General features: G+C 49.4%; 1 protein-coding gene across 3 annotated transcripts; it reads right to left on the bottom strand.

Annotated features, from left to right (window-relative positions):
- Positions 1 to 11: 11 nt before the first annotated feature.
- SCYL3 (SCY1 like pseudokinase 3) lies at positions 12 to 16,339 on the bottom strand. Of its 3 annotated transcripts, none has more exons than XM_032697247.1 (14): positions 16,225 to 16,339; positions 12,549 to 12,824; positions 11,505 to 11,690; positions 10,726 to 10,839; positions 9,905 to 9,961; positions 9,124 to 9,226; positions 8,452 to 8,563; positions 8,047 to 8,124; positions 6,514 to 6,653; positions 5,537 to 5,724; positions 5,051 to 5,222; positions 3,081 to 3,224; positions 1,780 to 2,492; positions 12 to 465 (listed from the first exon to the last, which is right to left on the bottom strand). In XM_032697247.1, exons 2-14 carry the CDS (start codon positions 12,711 to 12,713, stop codon positions 403 to 405), a joined length of 2,235 nt encoding a protein of 744 aa, XP_032553138.1. In that variant the 5' UTR covers positions 12,714 to 12,824; positions 16,225 to 16,339; the 3' UTR covers positions 12 to 402. The 3 variants fall into 3 exon arrangements, with proteins under 3 accessions (XP_032553138.1, XP_032553137.1, XP_032553136.1); XM_032697246.1 differs by lacking the exon at positions 16,225 to 16,339 and adding an exon at positions 15,627 to 15,693; XM_032697245.1 differs by lacking the exon at positions 16,225 to 16,339 and adding an exon at positions 15,044 to 15,378.
- Between the last annotated feature and the right edge of the window lie 5,515 nt (positions 16,340 to 21,854).

Raw genomic sequence — 21,854 nt, 5'->3', positions numbered from 1 at the left:
AACCAAGGAACTCAGTGTGACTTTCATTTATTGTCAGCAGTTTTTCAGGGCAGGGATGAGCTCTGGAACAATCACTTACACCACTCTTGGCCTCCAGCAGCACGCCAGCCCCATCCCACCCTTCACCACCATCCCGCTGTTCTTCTCTCCGGGAGCAGTGGCACGCACCACAGCTGGGCATATTGCTTGAGTGCAGGCCTCACCCCTGCAGGTTTTGGCACAGACTGGGAAGGAGCATCCATGGCAGGAGCTCAGGTCCCCCGGGCTCTCGCTGGCTGTGCAGCAAGTGCCTGCCTTCTGGCAAAAGCAGCACTGAGGTACTTATCCATGGTACTGGGGAAGCAGCGACTCCTCGCACAGGGTCCAACACACCACAAATTGCCTTTGTCTCTTTCCATCCCGTTACCAGGTTGTATCATCTTCCCAGTTCAACTCCTCTTCTTCACCCCAGCCTGTAGCTTCAGCCTAGAATCACATAAAGTTATCAAACATTAAGGCATGTGGACTGTACTTGTGTGCTTAGCACAGCCCCAGGAGCCCGTGTGGCTTGGGATGGCAGAGCATTCATCCAAAATGCCAAAAATAAAGTGCCAGTAGTTGCAGTATTTGGTCTTAAAGAACTTTAAACTACAACAAGAAACTCCTTAAAGACAAAAACAAACTTAAGGGGAGAGTCTTACATTTCTTCCCTAAAATTAATGCAAGAACTGTTTGTAGCAAAACCACTTTCCATTAAAAAAGAATGCTATAAATTAGATTATTTATTTCCCCCCAGGAAACAGCCATTTTCCTGCTGTATTCTAACACTGACACAGCACTGACTGCACTAGTCAGTGACTTTCCTCCCTGCCATCCAAAATGTGGTTGAGATCATGACAGTGCTTCTGTCACAGGACACTGTGCTATTTTCAAACGTTGTAAACAACTTCAGTTTACATCCCAGGCCGCTCTCCTCCTGCTCCCTGCTACCCTTGGGTACCTCTCTTGAGGCTGAATGAGCAAAACAACTTAAGTTAACACCTATTCCCTAACGAAGGGTACACAGTCAGGTGGCAGTGTTGGGAGTGTTGCTTCCCCTGCTAGGAAACAGCAGCAGTCTCTGGAGTCTCCAGGAAGTGCCTACAGGGATTTACCTGATTTCTTAAAAAGAAAAAAAATTATACCTCCCCCTTATTCTCTGAAATAGAGAAATGTTTCAGCTATTCTTCCATGAAAATACAGCACCCAGAAAACTTCACTCTGTAATCCAGAGGTTCCGCTTTTCTGGTTTTTAATTGACAATGCTTTTAGGTTTTCCTAGAAGAACCAAGAGCAACAGTAAGTCCTGAGCACCCTCTGTGCTTGAAAGGCCCTTCTGCTGGTGCTGGGACCATGCCTATTCAGCAATAGGATCCAGCCTTGTTAAGACTCTCCCTAACGAAGTGTAGGATTCCTGCACCCAGGATACAGCAACACAGAGTGAAAGCTGGAGTTAAAACTCCTTAGTCAGTACTTCTGGTAGTGTACAGGTTGAGTCCATTCCCTCACTCTTACTTAACACAGCCCTCTTGCTGCTGTATGAATGGCTCACTGAATTCCCTGGTGCCTGCTAAGGCAGAGCTCAGCATCCTGTAGTCACAGGGAAGGACTCATCTGTAGGGCCTGTGCCCCTGATCCCTGCTCAGGTGTCCACCACCCCACTAAGGGGCTGGCTGGTGCTACAGCTCTGTGTGTGCTGTGTGTGCTTTGGGATCCTCTCAAGGGTGCAGTCACTGACACCCCCTGCCTGGAGCCTCTTACCTCAATCCCATCAGCTGCTGCAAATTTGGATGAAAACAGCACGTTCTGGGAGGCACCCGAGGGAGTGGGATCAACTGCTTCTGTCCTGGCCTCAGGTAAAATCAGGAGAGCAGAAGAAGGTTTAATGTCTGGGATCATGTCAGCAAACCAGTCCAGCTCAGGGTCTTGCACGGGTTTCCTCTTCACTTTGATCGTGAACTCTTCTCCCAGGCCGTTCTCTGATGAAGACTTCAACCTTTCCTGAGAGGTTGGTTTTGGCAGCACAGTTTGTTCCAGTTGGTCCTGGTGGTCCCACTTGTCATTGCTCCAGCTGTTCCCAGGGCAGGACTTTGTGGGGGGACTCAGTCTGAGGCTTTTGAATTCCTTGCTCAGTTGATGGGTACCTGGCAGAGGCCTCGGCCTTCCAACTGCATCAGCTTGTGTCACAGTGAGGCAGTTCCCTGAGGGCAATTTAGGACTGGGGCTCCTGGGCTCAAAGTCATCCCAGGGCTTCTCATCTACATCATGATCAGCAAAATAAGGTCCCACACTGCCCTGCAGCTCTCGGGGCTGAATTTGAATGTTCACAGTTTTCTCAGTGTCTGTCTCCTCTGGCTCACTCCAGTCTGGCCACTCCTCTGCTGGCTTTTCAGAGGTAGTCAAAGAGCTCCTGCTATTCAGTTTAGTCATGCTTCCAGGAATTCCATTCAGGGAGGGCTGAGTGCCTTGCTCACCTGTGGAAGACAAAGATGTTACATACTCATTTCAAGAGAGCAAGTGCAGCAACAGAGTTGTCCCTAAAGCTCCTTGAGATCACGGGCAGCACCTGGCATGGGAGCCAGCCAGTAATTGGTTGGAAAGAAAGCTCCTCTCAGATGAGAAATCCCTGACACCTTCCTCCTTGTAAAGGAGGGAATTCTCCTCCAAGCCCTTGGGCAATACACTGCCAGCTGATGAGCAACAGGTGACTGAGAAAAGGCCATGGAAAGAAACAGAGTTGGCTTGGCCTGTCAGAATGAGCTGACCTGCAAATCCAGGGTATCTGCTGTGATATATCTGCTGTGAGGGGGGTGAAAGCACATCACAGAACCTGCCCTAAGGAAACACAAGCTCGAGGCCACCCAGCCAGTCTGTGTATCTCTGCTTCCCAGACAGCTATGCCCTAGGATGTCAAGGGTCACACTCTCCTGCCATCACTGTTGCCTTCTATAGTTCACTGAATCTTTCAGATCAGTACATGGGGAAATCTAACATTTTTCAAGCAACACTTAATTTGTGGAACACTTGATTTCCAAGAAGGAAGCACCAGGACTAGGTTTTACCTGTCTTTAAAGCCAGGGGATTGTCTTGTTGCCCAGAAAGCTTCTTGACAGGTACATTTCCAGAGATGGGGAACAAGCTGGAATTGCTCTTCAAGGGCCGGGAGGTTTGATTTCTCTGATTGCTCACAACGTGACTGGGGGAACCTGCCAGGAGAAAAGAAAAGGAAGGACACAAGTCCACAAGGTGTGTTGTCAGTCTTAGCTGAAACTGCCCCCAGCATTGGAATGTTCTTATTTACACTGAAGCCTGGCACGGCAATCCGACAGCTGCACCTCCTGATCCATGGATAACACAATACTCCTCTGTTCCTGCTGCCTACAACTCTTGCCAGTACAAAGTTATGGCAACTGTACATGGTCAGTCTTTGCTGAGATGTTCTTTCAAAAAATACACAATGAACAGAGTGATTATGATCAGAGCAGATGCTTTAAAAATGCTGTCTGCCAGCTGGCTGGATCCAAAATCCCAACTGCTGCACTCCATGGCATCACAAATCCCCTGGTACCTGCCTCTTACAAAAGCACTGCACTCAGTCACGACAACTCCAAGCATAAACAAGCTCATGACTCTACACAAACCCTCCTCCATGCCTGGGTACAGGCACAGCAGCTCCCAGGAATGAGAATCTCTACCCTGAAGGCTGCCCTCCTGTCACACCTGAGGTGAGGGGGGGTGGTGGGCAGCCAAGGTCACACGCTCTGGAGCTGCCCAGGCACATGTTTGAAGGACAGCTTGGCAAGCATCCAGCTGCAGTTCATTCTGGGGAGCTGCAGGCTCTGGGCAGCAGGGGTGCTGAGTCACCCGGGCTGTGTGGGGCCCTGTTGCCACCACCTCAGAGAGGCACAGCTCGGGCCAGCACTGCACCTACTCCCACAGGGCTCACCTGTGTTCCCAGCTGTGGCTGCCTAGGCTGGGCATTACCAGTGCCACCAGAGACACGAGCCCATGGCACTAGAAAGGACTGCAAGGAACAAAACAGAACCCCCCTCCTCCCCACAGTGCCCTTGATAAAGGGCACATGCTTTGAGGGGCTTAAGCACACAGCTTATTAAGCCTTATGTGTTCAGCTTCTAGTGCTGCTTTTTGCAGATTATCACTCACTGTTGAAGACAAAAGTGGGTTTTTTGTTGTTTATCAATAGTTAAATCTAATTTTAAATATATTCTGAAAAATAAACCTGCATCCACATGCAATCCAAAGGGGTTTATTTACTACCGTCTACTAAAATGATGTAAAGAAACTAATGCAATGAACCATCCACAGATTTTAATAAAGGGTGGTAGCTGTCAGTACACACACAAACAGGAAGCAAACATTTATACTTAAATTGATCTGTCATGCATTTCATTTGGTCTCTGTATGTCTAAAGTAGCACAAGTGCTGATTCTTCCCTCCAGTTACAAACATCCTTATGTTTCAATATCCAGAAAAGCTTTCCCTTAGTACACTTGGTTCCAAGTTATCTAGCAGGTGCAGGGGCTACTGTCTTCACTTGGATTAGCTGAAAAGCCTCCAGAGAGCTGATAAAATAGGGAAGTTCGTATTCCTTTTCCAATCTATGAATAGAAATTGGGGGAAGAAGGTGAGATTTACTATTTTTAAAAACAGGAAGGACAAAGGGAATATTAAAACAACTGTCTGTATAAGTCTTTTAGAAGGACTCTACAGTTTTTCCACCAAACACACACTCAAACACTGTATCTCCTTTACTTACAGGGATTCTTAAGAGGAGATTTAAATTTTCCCCCATATATTTCCTATATTTAAAATACTTTTATGTAACCCTTCTTCTGATATCAATTCTGTATCTACAAATAGCACCTAACTTAAAACTGAGTTTTGGCTGCAAATTAGCTTTTTTTGCAATTAACCTGTCACCAGCAATGGATTCATCATCCAAGAAATTCTGCCTACGCTGCTTGGACAGAACGGGCAAGAATCCCAAGGACGCTCTGACCGTGTCTTTTACCTTCTGGGGAGAGATCAGCAGTTTTCATGAAACTTGGTGCAGAGCTTTTGAAAATCTTGGTTCTTTCTCCACCTACAACCACTTCAGGCCCGAGCAGGGACACGAGCACTGCCAGGCTGTGCAGCGTTATCGCCACGATCGAGTCGCTGGTGTCTCGAAGGCCCAGCAACACCTGCACCAACAACACAGTGATGTTACCAACAACAGAAATTCTGCTTTTTCACCACCTTCCCCTTTAAATGTTACACATTCAATGTAGCACATTTCATTTCTGATCCCCCCACAGTTCTCAGGAGATGGATGTTATACTGTAGCATAAAATCAGCCTTCGACTTCATGCTACAAGCTAAAGAGGGTGGCTGATCCCAGTGCCTGGATGGGGCTGGACCAGATGATTTTTAAGGTCCCTTCCAACCCAAACCATTCTGTGATTCTGTGAAACCCCATACTCTAGGATATACCACCTATTGGTTTGCTGTTCTTAACCTGTGGCAATATGATGTTTTTCAACTCCTCCCGGGAGAACAGCTCAGCGTAGGCGTGGATGTGGGACAGCAGCACCATCCGGACGTGCTCCTCGTGAACCTCAAACAGCTTCAGCAGCACAGGGATGACGTGTGCCTGGAACAAGGCTGGTGACAGGAGGCAGCTGGTCTGGCTCTCTCCAGTTTGCTCTAGGGAAGAAAGGTGGAGATGGGAAAAGGCTGCTTCAACAATCCAGTTTGCTCTAGGGAAGAAAGGTGGAGATGGGAAAAGGCTGCTTCAACAAGGAGAGGCAGCTCATCCAAAAGCTCCTGACTGAGAAACCATCACAGGTGAGGGTGACAGTGTCGCCCCAGTGCCAGGTCTGAGGCTGTGTCAGCTGCCAACACAGCTTGCTTGTGTCAGAGATGGGAGAGAGGGGAGGAAACAGTGCCACTGTCCATTGCTCCATGGCCCTGGCTCTGAACACGGAAGGTCAAACGGTCTTGAGAGAAGCTTTGCTCGGCTGAAACACCAGTAGCTATTTAAGACTTTAAATAAGTTTTAAGCAACTTTAAGAGAGGGTAGGCAAAGAGCAGGAACAGAGATAGCTGGGGACAAGACACAGTGAACACCTCTCACAGGGGAAAGGAGAGGAGACTGAGTGCTCTTAGAGGTGAACGAGTGCAGGGACAGAAGGAAAAAGGGCAGGTAGGGGAAAAGTGAGAAGAGGGATATGCAGTGAGACCCTGGGGTGGCAGGGTGGGGTGACACAAACCCGGGAGAGAGCCCAGGCCTTTCCTAATTCTCCTCCCAGCATCAGCAGAACAGTGGAAAGTACTGTAAACAAGGAAGCACAGATAACTGTCCTTTCCAGTTCTGTATGTTACAGGACTTGGTCTGGTTAAAGAAACACCACTGTTCCCCTGATTCAATGAAACAACCACTCTGAATCCATTCCAAACTTGTCAGTAATAATTGTGATGACAAAGTAAGGTCACCTTTCTTTGGGCCCAGCAGATGAGGAAGAAAACTCTTGACAGCTACAGGTTCTGCAAACACGAGCTGATTGAGTAGAAGAGGCACCAGCCGTGATGCTATCAGCTCCTCTGACAGGCCAGCCACCCTGTCCAGCAGGAATCTGCATTCCAGGAGACAGCAATTAGTATCAAGGCAGCTTTCCATGCATTTATGCCTGATTCCCTTAATATCACTTTCCCCTTTTTGTGTCTGACTCATCTCCTAGAGACAGTGTCCCAGGGCAGCCTCTCCCTGTGCCTGTGCTCTGACCCCAAGGCTCTGCTCCCGCCTGGGGCTTCAGGCAAAGATAACACAGACCAGGAGCCAGAGCCACATCCTGTCAAACCCCACACCCGGATCACAGGCTGGCACAAGCACATCCAACTGGCACAGGAAGCTGCTGGGGCATCAAACTGCCTCAGAGCTGGCATCTCCCATGAAGAGCTACACTCAAAACTGCAGCAGGGAGCTTTCCTCTCACCCCACACCCTGGTGCATCAGAAGAATTTTCCTACTGCTTTGGGAAAGGCTGTTCTTCCCACCACCCAAGGGAAGTTTCCCTTGCACAAAGGAACCCCATTTTGAAAACATTTCCATCTGATGCATTTTAGAGGTGGCCAGAAGAGTGTAGAATGGGTTTATTTATTTATGCCACAGAGTTTAATTCTGTGCAACTGCTCCTGCTTGTAGGATTTTTGTTTTTTAAAGTATCATGAACAGTTACTGCATTTCTCTAGGCCTGGAGGAGATGAAGAGAAAGGTGCACATGCTGTGAAGGCCCCTCTGCTTGATAAAGGGGCAGCACTGCCCTATCTTGAAGCCAAGTGTTCATTCCCTCCCTCAGCAAACACTGCTGACACAGAGATAGTGGGAACCGTTCTGAATGCTCCTGCTGAGATCCCCTTTCTCCTCTTACTTCCTCCACTCAAGCCTCAAACTAGGGAAAAACAAGTGCTGGTGGCCATAGAAGTATAAACCAGGCAGGAAGATAGCTCTGTAACAACACCAGGGCTCTTTTATATAGAAAAAGAAGGAAAAACCCAGCTTCTCCCCCTTTCAGGCCCAGTTAATGCCATGATTACACAGAAGGTTCCCTTATAGAAAACTTCTTGGGGAACAGCTGGATTTCCTGCAAGATGCTCCACGACTGCAGCCAAGACACCCACTACAGCTTCACCCAGGCAGGGCTGGCACCACAGGACTAATTCATCCAGCAAGTCTTATTGGAAACTCCCTCACTGGCAAACACATTGCCCAGCAGGTACTCCTCCCAAACACCAAACCATTCACAAAGAACTGGGAAAGGAGGAGGCGAAGAGCTTCCTCTTTGATGCAATTGTTACTTTGCCTGGAGTACCCAAAATGGTACAGAGCAAACAATGTTCTGCCAAAGCAACCAAAATCTGCCAGTTGAGGAGGTACCTCTGGGCACAAGCCCTCCCAGGTCCCCCCAATCCATTTGGCACAAGTATGTCTGAAATAAGAAGCTTCCAGATTACAGTTCGCTCACTTACTTGAAAAACTCAGTTTTTTCCTCCTCAGACTTTAGTGTTAAGGTCTTCAGAAAATTCACAACTTCCAGAAAATCATTCCTAAACACAAAGACAGAGGTTGTCAAGTGATGCTTAAACCATCCACAATGAAGTGACTGCAAATCCCCACCATTCATTCAGCAGAGGGAACTACACAGAGGGGCGCAAGTCTTGATCTGGTGGATCAACAATGCCAGTGTGGAGGTGAGACCTGAAAGCTGCTGCTCAGCACCTCACTGGGAAGGCTGGTAACAATTTCTTAATTTAAGGAGTCTCTTTGTCAAAGATCCCTGTAAGAGACAGGGATTAAATCTGCACTTCCATCCCACACCTTCACCAAAATAGGCACTGTCAAGACCAAGAAAGGCCTCATACTCCTGTCCTTACCTGAAGAACTCGTGAGACAATAAGCTGGACAGTGGTGGACGACACTTTGGGTCTGGGTTTAGCAGTGTGCAGCGCAAGGTTTGCTGGAAGCTGGAGAGGATATCTGCTGAAACTGAAATCCAGAGCACCCACAGTTAGATTTCTCTCTCAGTGCTGAACTAGATACATTTAGGAGTCCCCCACCCTCCCCAACACTTATTTTTCACACTAATTTATAGCAAAATTGCAAAGGGAAGGGAAAAATAGCACTTCCATTTCTCTTCCTAAGCTGCCTGGCCATTGGGGCTCTAAGGAGTGCTACTGTCCTCCCAAGAAGCTTCCTGCTCCCTCTCTGCTGGAAGGTGGCAGCCCCTGCTCAGCTGTGGCACTCGAGACCCACGTGCCACATCCATAACCCTGGGAGAGGCAGCCGGTAGGGCAGAACCAGAGCAGGTTTGGGAATGCTTGTGGCACATGGGCTGGTGACCTCCAGCCACACCTGACCACGTCCAAATGCAGGAAAAGGGGAACACAGGAGAAGCCAAGGCCTGCATTTAGCCCAGCAAACACAAAGAACAACACTGGCCACTGAAGCCGTGGCACTGCTGCCACAGAAGATGAATGGCTCGACACACACAAGGAATAAGCCACAGAGGCCTGTCCACAGCAAAATGAACAGGTGTCATTCCTCACCCTGGTCATTGAGGACAGTCAGGAGATTTTCAACCGTTGTTCCAAAGGCATAGGCATCCCTTGCGTGCCCGTAGCTGCTGGGCAGGATTTTGAAATCTGCAGACTGAAAATAAAACCAAAAAACATCAGCAAAGCAGGAACTTATGAAGTTGGTAATTTCCAAGAGTGTCTATTCCCACCCCCTGCCATATACAGTCCCCAGTTCTTTTTATAGCACCAAAGCACACCCTGTAAGTAGAATATTATGCTAAAAAAAAACTCCACTGGGGAATTTATAACCCAAAGGAGCAACTACATCACAATGGAACAACTCCCCAATGGATGTTGGCAGGTAACAGCTTTCAGCATTTCTATGGAAACAGGTGATAATTAGAGAGTGAAAGAGTGCTCCTTCAGCATAAGCAACTCCAAGGATTCTCAATGGGTAGGAAGTGACTAATGGGTGGAAAAAAGGCTGTTAGAAGAGCTCCACAGCCATGGGACTGCAGTGATTTGGGCAATCTCAGCAACTACTCTGTCATTTTTGCACGGCTTTGGTGACTTCGAAGCATTAAAGCTGCAACACAAAGTGTTGGAAAAATATTATTCCCTCTGCCTAACACCATTCCCAAACCAGGCATGGGACAGAAGAGGGGAAAAGGAAATGTCAGATATTATCCAAGAGTCACTTCCATGCCATTTAGGCATAAGGAAATAAAACATATGAATGAAAATATGTATCCTGAACATCACACTTTCAGCAGGACCTTCCTGGAGCAGGTGCTGTTACTCTGTTACTCACCATCTCCTCGCACGGGATGCACGACTGGTCTCGTACGGACCTGACCTGACAGAGGAACTGGAAGGAGAAGAAGAGGGACATGAGCTGCCTCTCCCTCACTCACCTGTGCCAAGCAGCAGAGCAGGGTGTCCCCACGGGCCAGGGCTCAGGGGTGGAAGGAGCTCTGCCCCTGCCCCTTCCACTGGCACCCAGGGCAGGCTGTGCTTGGCTCTGCCTGAGGGGAGATCCCAATGGAGCAGGTGGGAAGCACCAAGCTGACAGGAAGCAGCTTCGGGGCCTCACAGCCAACTTGTCATGAAGGGTTTGTAGATCCTCTGGCAGAAAAGGCAATGTGCATCTGTGACACAGTGCCAGGCTGCAGCAGGGATCTGCACAGCAGGCAGTAGGAATAAACCAGGAATTGTTCTCCTAATATGCAGATAAGATGCCAGCAGCAAAAGCTAAGGAGGCATTTAAATTATTTCCCTTATTGATTAATTTCAATCTGGATCTTCCAGCTTCACACTAAAGCTTTTTTTTTTTTTAATTTGTTTTTCAGTAAGTCCAGAGGAGCAGAGATTTCTCACTCTTCAGCCAGCAGTGTCCCTTAGAAAAGTATCTATTTTTGGTTAATGGGGAATTAATTTGTGTAGATATTGTAGTTTATAGTTATGGTGTCCTTAGAGGAAAGATTCAGGACAGAGCTGGAAGTGAACCAACACACTTAATAGTAAATCCAGCTAAGTGGAAGGACTTGGGCCTTCGTGTTCATAGATGGCCACTTTCCACAGGCCAGGAATCCTTTCCCGAGCATCCGAGGGTGCACTTGGCTTGGCTCTTACCTCTGGGGTGGCTTCACTGAAGTTACAAACTGTTTCCATTCCTCCCAGCTTCCAGTGCCCATCCTCACTCACAAACACGGATGATAAACAGACATTGTTATGTGTTAGGTTTCCCTAGAACACAGGAAAAAAAAGAATTAACAGACTCAGGGGATAGATGGAGATGTAAAATCTTAACCAGTGCTAAGTAGGTGCTGTGAGGGGCTGAGGGAAAGCTGCCAAAAAGCACAGTTCCAAAAGTCCTCTGGGATTTGGTAGGTGACTAGCAGGTGCCAGGCAGGAGGACCAGGGTTTCAGAGCAGACAAAGACTTGATTGTCACAGCCCCTGCAACAAAACTGCAAATCCAGGGAAGTTCTCCAACTGTGAACACAAAGCCCCAGAGCTACAGTCTGAGCTGGGATTTAACTGCAGTCCTGGACAAACACACAGTGCTCAATCAGGGGAGCAGTGACACCAATCTCTGACACAGAGTGACAGCTGTAAACAAATGCCAAGGCTGAGCAATCTCATCTCCCTAAAGCAAGAAGCACTGCAAGCAGATTCATGAACTGAGAACTGCTTGCTTCCTTACTTCCAAACCCCACAGCACTTTCAACTACCCTTCCTCCCACAAAGCAGCCAATGATTTTAGCAGTTTCAGCCTAAAAGAACTGTGGGGCACGTGTCTGCTTTTTGGGAGGAATCAGAAATGACTCGCCCAGACAAGCCCAGGTGCTCTCCTGTCCCATTTCATCTGTCTCCCTCCAAAGCCTGCTGGCTGCTGCCAGGGGTACCTACCCTGTCATGGAGGAAGATGAGTGCCAGCAGCACATCGTAGATCCCTGCGCAGATTTCGGCAGAAGAAAGTGTCTCCAGGACCAGCTCCAAAGGCTTCACCCGCTCTGTGACCAGGTGGATCCCGTTTGCTTCCACGGTACAAGAGAGGAAGCGCAGAAGGCAAGGATGGCGCAAGGTTTTCAGGTGCTTCCAGAAACAAAGGCATCTGTTAGATCTCACCTGGGGCAGATCATCTGGCTGCAGAGCTCAGTCCTGTACCCTTAGCCATGTTTTCTCAGTGAAGTTAGACAGCCCACCCCTGCTCCTCCCCAAGCACCCAGCACACTCACTCACTGCAGAACTTGTTATAATACATTGAAACAGAGTCACAGAAAGGCTTGGGTTGGAAGGGACATTAATAAAGATTATCTCATTCCACCCCCCTGCCATAGGCAGGGACACTTTCCACTAGACCAGGTTGCTCCAAGCTCTGTCCAACCCCGCCTTGAACACTTCCAGGGACGAGGCAGCCACAGCTTCTCTGGGCAACCTGTGCCAGGGCCTCATCACCCTCACAGGAAGGAATTTCTTCCCCGTATCTAATCTAACCCTGCCCTCTGTCAGTTTAAAGCCATTCCCTTGTCCTGTCACTACAGGCCCTTGTAAATAGTTTCTCTTCATCTTTCTTGTCAGTTCCCTTCAGTTACTGGAAGGAAAAAGTCTTACACAGAATAAAAGAATGTCTCAGTCATAACAAAAATGGTATTTTGGGTGGATCCACCCAAGAAAGACCCTCTGACTTACATCTGCAGGAAGAGACCAGCCCTCTGCCAAGGCAGGCAGGTACTGCTGTGTGGCCATTCCTTCCCACACTGCTGACATCGCACAGCACACGATGAGCTCTGCAGCTGCCAACCCCTCCTGCCCCCCTGCACTGCCACGGTCAACTCCCACCTCCTCTCCTGCCCTCCCGCCCCAAGGTCTGACCCCTGCACACCAATTCCCACCCTCCCAATAAAAGGGAGGGACAGCTGTGACAAGCCTGTCCCAGGTAGGCTCCAGTACCTTGGCAGCTTTATTAACCTTATCTTCGTTCTCCCGCTTGTACACGAACACGGAGGCGCGTTTGCCATCCTGGAGCACGGCCGGGCAGACGGTGTGTCCCGTGGGCAGCGTGAACGGCGGCTCCTCCAGAGTGTAGCTCTTCAGAGCGCTGTTCTCCGAGCCCATCCCTTGCACAGGTTCCCTCCTGACCACCAACAGGCCTTTGGGGGAAGGAGGACCTTTTCCAGACAGATTCAGTTCCGGTGGGCGCTGTCCAGTTCACCTTCAGAGCATTTTCTGCAAAACATGAAACAGCCATGAAGAACCTCCTCCTACTTCAGCTTAAGGGCCATAATAAAATCACCAATGTTTATTTTGAAAAGGAAACCAAATGTCCACAGAAGGGTTCAGATCAGCAGGTGAGCAGCTCTCAGCTCCGGGGCTTGGACTGTGCTGGCACCTGTGCCAGCATCATGACCAGCTCTGACACACAGTGCAGCATCCACAACTGATCCCTGACCTGGCTGCCAAGCTGAGAACCCACCAAAAGCAGGATCCACAACACTCCCAGTCACAGACACCTACTGCAGGTGCTTAATTCAGATTAAGCACAGTCAGCAGTTAGGAACTGTGACTGCCACCACCTCGGGGCACAAGGAGCCCCTGGCCTTCTTAAAAACACCATTCTTCAATTCTCCAAGCCAGGGGGGATTCCAGAGAAGGAGGAAGGATTTCAGGAGGTTACCTATAGCCAGGTAACCTCCTCCAGCAGAACACTTTTCACCCTGATTACCTTCTCTCCATCTGACAAATATTCCATCTGCCTGCCAACCCTTCCTTCCTCCCACAGCCTGTCAGGAAGAGGCTGACACAGATTTTCGTGCTGTTTCCTTGCATACAAAACCGGTAAAACAAACACGCTGATTGCAGAGGCTCTTTTGCAAAACACTGACCAAGCACATGCTCTGTCATCAGGCTTGTGATCACAGGCGAGACCCTGGAGAGGTCTGCACACAGGAGTCAGCAAACCTTCGTCAGGAATCAGGAGAGAGCAGCACCTGAGCTTTCGGGAAAAGTGGGGGGAAAACTGACCACTCCCAAGCATTTTGTCAGGGGTGGATCTGCACCTTTTCAGCACCAATTCCTTTAACAGAATTTTTGTAAACTCCTTGGTACAAAAATATTTCTGCTGCCCTGGACAGAAGGGTTTCCTCTCCAGTCAGAACCTGGAAGCTCTGCCCTGGCTCCCCCTGGTTAACCCTCCTCACCTGTGTGCATCACCACTGCTGCTCCTGGGCACAGTCCAGGGCATTTCTCTGTATTCTCTGCTCTTCCCAGCTGTGCCTCATTTGCTTGTTCTACTTCAATGATTTCTCAGATTTCACCCAGGACACCTGAAAGTCCTTAAGTATCTGGTCTGACCTGGTGCCTCACGTTCCTCCAAATACATATGAACATATTTGACTTCAGAGACACCCACAGAGTGTGGGTTCTCTTCAGGAACAGAATCACAGACTGGTTTGGATTGGAAGGGACCTTGAAGATTATCTCATTCCAACCACCCCTGCCATGGGCAGGGACACCTTCCACTAGACCTGGTTGCTCCAAGCCCCATCCAACCTGGGCTTGGACACTTCCAGGGATGGGGCAGCCACAGGTTCTCTGGGCAACCTGTGCCAGGGCCTCACCACCCTCAAAGGGAAGAATTTCTTTCGTATATCCAACCTAGATTTCCCCTCTTTCAATTTGTACCCATTCCCCCTTGTCCTGTCACTACAGTTCCTGACAAAGAGTCCCTCTCTGGCCTCCCTGTAGCCGCCTCAGACACTGGAAGGTGCTGTGGGGTCTCCACACAACTTTCTCTTCTCCAGGCTGAACAGCCCCAGCTTTCTCAGCCTGTCTCCATAGGGGAGGTGCTCCAGTCCCCTTATCAACTTCATGGCCCTTCTCTGGACTTGCTCAAACAGTTCCATGTCCTTCTTACATTGAATATTATAACATCAGAGTTATTTCATAACTGATCTCCCTGACTGCTGCTCTGTGACAGACAGCTCCAAACACACATCCCCCTCTCCAGGCAACCTCCTCTCACGAGGAGCCCAGCAATTCTCAGGATCAAACACTGAGTACCTTCACACGGCCAAGTGACAACAGCAGCCTAGTGAACCACAACCCATGTTTTCCAGCTTATTTTTGGCTGCTGAAACTCCAGCAGGCAAAAGCATCTGCAAAGATCTATACCCAGGTGTGGCTAAAACTGAACTCTTGAATGCTGAAGTAAAACATCACTCACACAACCACGCTGTGCAAGGACCCACATTTGCTGTATGAGTTAAGAGCACTGCCCACATTATAACCCTTTCACATCTTATCTTCAATAAATTGTAAACAGGAGCATTAGATGTAACACACAGCACACCCTGGAATAGAGATGAGCCCGGCAGGGAAAGCCAGAGGGACTGGGAGTTAAGGACAATGTGGGTTTCTTGCCACAAAGAAGTGGAATTGCAATTTACCTTATTCATGGGTTGCTGACACCTGTGCACGGTATACACCCGAAACACACACGAGCCCTGGCGCTCCACAGCTCGGAGGGAGGCAGTTCCTGGTTTTCTACACGCCTTTTCCGCCACCTCCCAGGCTAGCAGAGCCTCCTGGAAGTGCTCTCGGAGGTGCTGGGGGCTTTGCTCCCAAAGGCAGGCGTTTCCCAAAGTGACACCTGCCGGTGTCCACCCGGACCCCCGTACACGCAGGGCACGAACACCGGCAGGTGGGCGCTCAGCAGCCCGCGGGGAAGGAGCCCGGCTTTACTGCACCTCCCGAAGGACGCCTCTACCGTGGAACCGGGAAGAGCGCGCGTTTGGCACCTGGACTCCCCGAGAACACGGGGTACCGCCGGCTGCGGGAACAGCACGGCCAGAGCCGCCACCGCGGGATGTGCTCCCTGCCCAGCGCCGCGACCTTCAGCCCCGCCGCCCGCCCCGCCCGCGGCTCACACAGCGCGCTCCGGCCGGGCCCGGCGCGGCCCTGCCCACCCCACCCACCGCCCCCCGGCCGGCCAGACCCACAGCAGCCCCCGCCATGCCCCGCTCCCCGCACCTGCCCGGGCCGGCCCGCGGTGCCGGTGCCGCTGGGCCCGCGGCCGCCGCTCCGCCCGCTCCGTCCCGGCAGCGCCGCCCCGCGCGCGCCCCCTCACGGCCGGAGGGCGAAGCGCCGTCACCCTGCGCGGGGGCGCGGCCCGCGAAGCGGCGGCGGCCATTTTGGGTGAGGGCGAGGCTGCCCCGGGGCGCCTTTGGAGTCATGGAGTCACAGAATCGCGGAGCCGTCAGGGTTGGAACAGACCTTTAGGATCGTCCAGTCCGGCCGTTCACCCGGCACTGCCGCTGTAGCCCCTAAACCACATCGCCCAGCGCTAGATCCAGACACCTCTTAAACAGCTCCAGGGATGGTGACTCCACCGCCCCCTTGGGCTGCCCATTCCAATGTCTGGCCGCCGAACAGTGAAAAAACTTTTTCTAGTATCTAATATGAATCTCATCTTAAGGCCATTTCCTCTTGTTCTCTCACTGCAGGCCCGGTAGAAGAACCCGGCCCCCACCTCCCTCCACCCTCCTGCCAGGGAACTGTAGAGAGCACTGAGGTCCCCCTTGAGCCTCCCCAAGACTGAACACCCCCAGCTCCCTCAGACGTTCCTTACCAGACATATTTCCTAGAACTTTCAGGACACGCTGCAGCACCGCAATGTCCTTTTCAAAGGACAGTTTTAAATGTCTTTGTCGCCCCCGTGCCCTGCCGGCTCTGCCCGCAGCCCCAGTCCCTCCCGTCCGCTGGGCCGTGTCCTGGGCTGATTTCCTACCACAGCTCCACGTGGCCGCCACAGGGCACCCAGTGCCACCCTCCCCGCCAGCCCAAGGACCGGGGCCGGCAGGGTGGCAGCGAGGCAGGTGGTCTGTCTGACACAGTCGGCAGTGCACCTCCTGCGCGAGGAGATCCATTTAATGCCATTAAAACTAATTGCTCTCCCCGCTGCAGCGTAAAGTGACTCCGGGGAGAGATTTCACGTGAGTGTTTTGGACAGCAGAGTGAAGGTTGAAAGGAATGACTCCAGAGTGGTGGGAGGTCTGGGCTTTTCACACGCTATTTTCGTATCGCCGGTGTTATTCCAGTTTCCTGCAGCGCCAGGACGTGAGGATGTGGTTTGCTCAGTCACTCTGAACCAGCAGCACAGCCCATACCCGTGGCCTCGTCTAGACACAGATTTAATGGCCAGGGCAGCGTGTTTAACACAGGTGGTCTGGGCTGTGGGAACACCTTGGCTTTCTTTAGTAACTCAACTCCACGGGTTTAACCTGCACTAAGTTTTGTGCTGTCAAATCCAGCATGAACTTTCTAGACTGTATTCTTTAGCAGTACACTTTCCCCACCCCCCATTTCTAGTGAAGCCTTCCTGTCCATGGACAGCTTGGATAATCCCAGAGACATGGGGCTGATGCCCAGTGGCTCATCTATGCCAGCGTCCCTTCAACAACAACAAAGCCACAGCATCTGCACAGGAAAAGGTATTCCCTCAGATCCACACCCAAACTCCACTCAGTTGAGCCTCACCATCTGTTCAGATGAGCAAGGAGGATGGATTTCTCCTACGCCTGTGCATGGGGAGGGCTATAAGCTGGCATGTCAAGGTTAACATGGGGACACAGTGCTAGGAGGAGTCCACTTCTCTGGCACAGGCATATGCTGGTAGATGGATGATCTGGGTCTTTTTAAATAAAGCAGGAAGATGATGGGAGGAGGAGGGTGCAGGAAAGTAAAATGGGTCATACGTAGTATGACGTACACTATGTCACATGTTAAGGGGTAACATAATGTACACAAGAACAGAAACTAAATAAAATTCAGGTACACCACCTCCCTCTTTAAAGGCAGGGAAGATCCAGTCTTTGGCCCAAATGGGACAGTCATGTCAAAAGACTCTGGCCCCGAAGTGAAAAATAAGGGAAACTCTGGACATTTCTCACCAGAGTTTACTCAAGGTCTAAGTGAGGATTTGTATGCCCTCTCTGTGTGTGTTTGTGGCAGGGCAAAGGCAGAAGGTCAGAAGATCTGAACAACTTAAAGATAAAAACTTCTTAATAAGCAATATCTGATTTCTGCTCCCAGCACTTGGCTCCAGCCCCAGGCTATGGTGTGATTCATGTGGCTGTCAGGAAGAAAAGGCAAACTTTGGCTGCTCTGCATCATTTATGGTGTATTTCCTTTGCTGGACAGCCTCTGTGGAGAAGCATTCCTTGCCTTTACCTGCTTTTCCCATGCGAGTCCATTGTTCCACACAGACTGAAGGCACCAAGGTGTGTGTCCTATTTAGGGCCCTGTTACACCAGGTGATGCACAAACACCCCAGCTAGGCTTTGTCCACAAACTTCTATTGCCTTTCCTAAAAACAACCAATGGTGGGCTCCTCCAGAGAACCACCCAGGAGCTGATGAACCCCCCTACCTTTGCCTTTCAGGGGCAGAGGGAACCAGCAGGATTACAGAGCTCGTAGCAAGTACCTCATTAGGTTTGTAACTGGTTATTTAAGTTGATTGGACAAGAAAAGATGGGCACAGTGGAGAGACAGCCAGCCAGTGACTGTAGGAGAGGACAGGGCAAAAAGCACATCTATGGAATAGAGCCTTTAAGGTCTAAAGCGACATCTGGGGAGCATTATCATAGAATCCCAGAATGGTTTGGGTTGGAAGGGACCTTAAAGATCATCTTGTTCCAAACTCCCAGCCATGGGCAGAGACTCCTTTCACTAGAGTGGGTTGCTCAGAGCTCCATCCAGCCTGGCCTTGGACACTTTCAGGGACAGGACATCCACAGCTCCAGTCTGTCCGGCAGACTCTGGTGCAGTCGCTCTCTGTGCTGTAGAAATGTTCTCCAGCTCTTCCTCTTCCAGGCCATGTGGCCTTTGTGAAAGGCAGGGGAAAACAAGGCTGCAGTGGTGCTCCCAGCTGATGCCTTTTCCAGTGATGTCCTATTCCCACATAGTCATGTTAGTTCCAACTACAGCACAGTAGCTTATTGCTGCTAATATTTCTCAAGTACTCAACTGCTCAATAAACAGAAGTGGGTTTCTCTTTTTAGGGGGCAGGGACCCCAACATATTTTTTCCAGCTCCAGAAAAGTCCGTATTTTTATTCAAGTGGGTGTCCAGACCGACTGGTTGCAAATGTCACCCTGTGCCTGTGAAGCACATGCAGGGCAGCGCTGTCCCCCCACCCTCTGTGCAGCTCCAGCACCTCTTCTAGTGCCTCAGAGCTCTCTCAGGAGAAAACCTCAAAACCTTAAGCTTGAGGAAAAACTGAGCACATCACAACAACTTCAGGGGCTGACAGCTGCCACATGACTTGCACCAGTAAGTCAGCTTCACTGTTTTCTGTGGTTTTTGAGCTTGGTCAGAGCAGGAATGGAGGCTGTCGCTGTTCTCAGCCTCCTGGCATGACAAGAGGACATCTGAGCTTACCAGTGCCCTTATTGCAGGAACTCCACTAAAGAACCTGCCAGAGGGGCCTGAAATCTCTTGTATCTAAACAGAGCTTGTCCTGCTTATTCCAGAGGCAGATACATCTTGTTCCTGTTTCATTTAATCCAGAATGGATTAAACTAAACAGAATCATGGCAGTCTGATTTCAGAATGAAATGCACATGTTAAACTGTCAGCAGACAGCTCCACCCGCCCTGGATATTTAAAAGACCTTGAATCAGGTCCTTCATGAGCTCTCAGGGATGAGGATATTTGTTTACTTTTGCTTTCCCCACCCTGTTGCCCTGGTAAGCTCCCAAATACTCGTGTAGTACAAGTAATAACTTAGCAGACCATCTGAGGCGGCTGCTTTGAGCCCGCTGCTCACGGAAAGGAGCCCATACATCTGCACAAAGCCTCTGTAATCGCTACCAGACCTATGAGCTTCTCAGCCCATGCTTGTTTCATTGTGCTATTAACTTTACAGCCTAATTATATCTAAAACACTTGCCTAACCAAACTCATTAATTAATTAGCAGCAGGCTGGGAAAGAGGATACTCCTGGGATGGTTCAGGATTGCTCCTGTAGGGAAAGAAAAGAGGAGCCTTATAAAGTCAGAGAGAGAAACCAGGAAAAAGAGGAAAGGACAAAAGTTGTAGAATTTGCTAAAAGAAAGCAGATCCCTCCTCGCCCCATTTTATACAGGATACAGTACCCAGGGACTGAATCCATAAATACATATAATTAAACAGGTCAGACTCTCCAGGCTCCATCCAACACCCACAGGAAATGTGATATAGATTGAAAAGTCTATGTGCTCCTATCTTTTTTTCTCCCTTTCTGGCTCAGGAACTGTAATTAAAGGGGAAAATCAGCCTCCCTCCTGCCTTAGAGTGCAGTGGCACAGCTGTTTTTCATCTTGGCTAGCAGGCTCTGTCCTCAGGCTACTAAGTGCTGAGTAATTTTTACCAAGCTCTGCTTGCAGATAAATGATGTTCTTCTCTTAGCTGCTGCCAGGCAAAGCTACAAATACTTGATCTTTTATTCTTTTCTCATAAACTCCTAACACTGAATACTAAAAATGCTGCCAGAGATTTTTCCACTGCCATTTATTCTCAGCATGGTCACAACTGTAATACAATTACAGACACCCACCCATTCGCTGGAGCTCGACTGCAGCTCCTCGTTAACCTGAAGCTTCCAATTAAAGGCTCCTTCAGTTTCATTGATAGTTTGCATATACTCCAAGGACCCACTTCATTTTGTTTTTCCCCCAAAACACATTCCATGAGAAGGGCAACTGCTTTAAATAACTTCACACTAATTTTCTGGAAAAGCCGGAGGAGCGAGTGCCAGTCTCAGAAGAAAAGCCCGAGTCTGAGTGTGCAGTTTGGGGAATTTCTCTCACAGCTATAACCGTAAAAGTATCTGAAAGCTTTTGACTAAATGTAGCACAACTGCTGGCCAAATCCAGTGTGGCCTCAGAACAAAGGAAAGCATCTAGAAAGGTACAGCACTGGAAACCCATTAGTTTAATTCCAGTTTTCTGCCATATTTCTAGTGAGATCTTATGCGTTCTAAGAAACTGCATAAAAATTAGTTTAAAACTGTATAGAAAATAATTTTAAAAATACTAGTTAATCTTGGCAACGCTTTTCTTCCACCTACCTCCAGTGAGTGAAGCAATGAACAAGAAGCCAGCACAGGGAGGAGGCTGAAAACTGGTAAGAAATACCATGGCTAATTTTAGCCTTGTTTCCAGTCATGAAGCATGAAACACAGGGAGTACCAGTGCTTACAAAAGTACCTGCACACTTTTTAAAGGTAAAACAAGGTTTGAAAACAATCATGATTTCTAAGGTATTGTTGAAGTGTAAGACTAATAGTCTGTCAGCTTCCTAAACAAGCTCATGCCTTTGAAGATCACCCTCCCAGCACAGACCTCAGTCTTATGGGATTATGGCAACAGGTTTAGTAGGATCAGCCCCCAGTGCAAGCCAGCTTTCCATTTAAGCCATAAACGAGGGAGAAAAGAGCAGAGGAACAATTCTGCAAATCAGAAGCCATTAATGAAAGAAAAAAAGATGAGGTAGAGGTAGCTTTTCTTTTAAAAAGTGAAAATTTGAACTGCCTTGATGGCTGTGGCAGAGAGGGCATTTCCCTCACTTTCTTGTGGCTGTTAGCTGGGGGTGCACAGCTAAAGAACAGCTTCAGCTGTTCTGTTTGCATGTTGCCTATTTCAAAACCTGGCTTTAAGCAATCCCCGCACTGTGAGCCCAACGTGCAGGTGTCTTGGCCTGTCTGTGCTGCTCAGTGATCCGTGCTTAGATCCAGCGTAAGCCCCGTGAACGAGCAGGACAGGATGGATTTGTATTTCCGAATGGGGAAGCTGGGAGAAAGGCTCTGCATCTGGATTCTGAACCGAGGTACAGTGTTTTTCTCTTGCTGGCCCTCAGGGTGTGGCTGTCTTCTCTCAGCCCACAGAGCTCTGCTTAAACGCTACGGTAAAGGTATTCTGTTGTAGTGTAGTTTCTAATTTTAAGTGTTCTCAAGCACTTAAACCAGACTGTAAATATCTGAAGCTCCAGGGAGTGAATCTGTGCCATCTTTCCATTATTAAAGTGTTCAGACCCAGGGCTGGACTTCGGTCCAAACTATGGGTCGGGGCAGTGCCAGGAGATGCTGGGGCTTAACAGTGTTCCTGTGACTGAAGTGTGAGAGGGAAACAGTCCATGTTAAACACACTGCACATGGAGCACTCGTCTTAAATGTCTTGTAAAACACATGAAACATTGGTTAGAAACACATTCACCACTGC

The sequence above is a fragment of the Chiroxiphia lanceolata genome, chromosome 9 (assembly GCF_009829145.1).
Source record: "Chiroxiphia lanceolata isolate bChiLan1 chromosome 9, bChiLan1.pri, whole genome shotgun sequence".
NCBI lineage: Eukaryota > Metazoa > Chordata > Aves > Passeriformes > Pipridae > Chiroxiphia > Chiroxiphia lanceolata.
This window is presented reverse-complemented; position numbering and strand designations above follow the sequence as displayed.

Excerpts from the sequence above, each read along its gene's own strand:
- SCYL3 (XM_032697247.1), bottom strand. The coding sequence starts at position 12,713 with ATGGGCTCGGAGAACAGCGCTCTGAAGAGCTACACTCTGGAGGAGCCG. Across the intron at positions 9,227-9,904 it reads GCATCCCGTGCGAGGAGATG|TCTGCAGATTTCAAAATCCT; the intron begins GTGAGTAACAGA and ends TTTTATTTTCAG. Across the intron at positions 6,654-8,046 it reads GAAAAAACTGAGTTTTTCAA|ATTCCTGCTGGACAGGGTGG; the intron begins GTAAGTGAGCGA and ends CCTGGAATGCAG.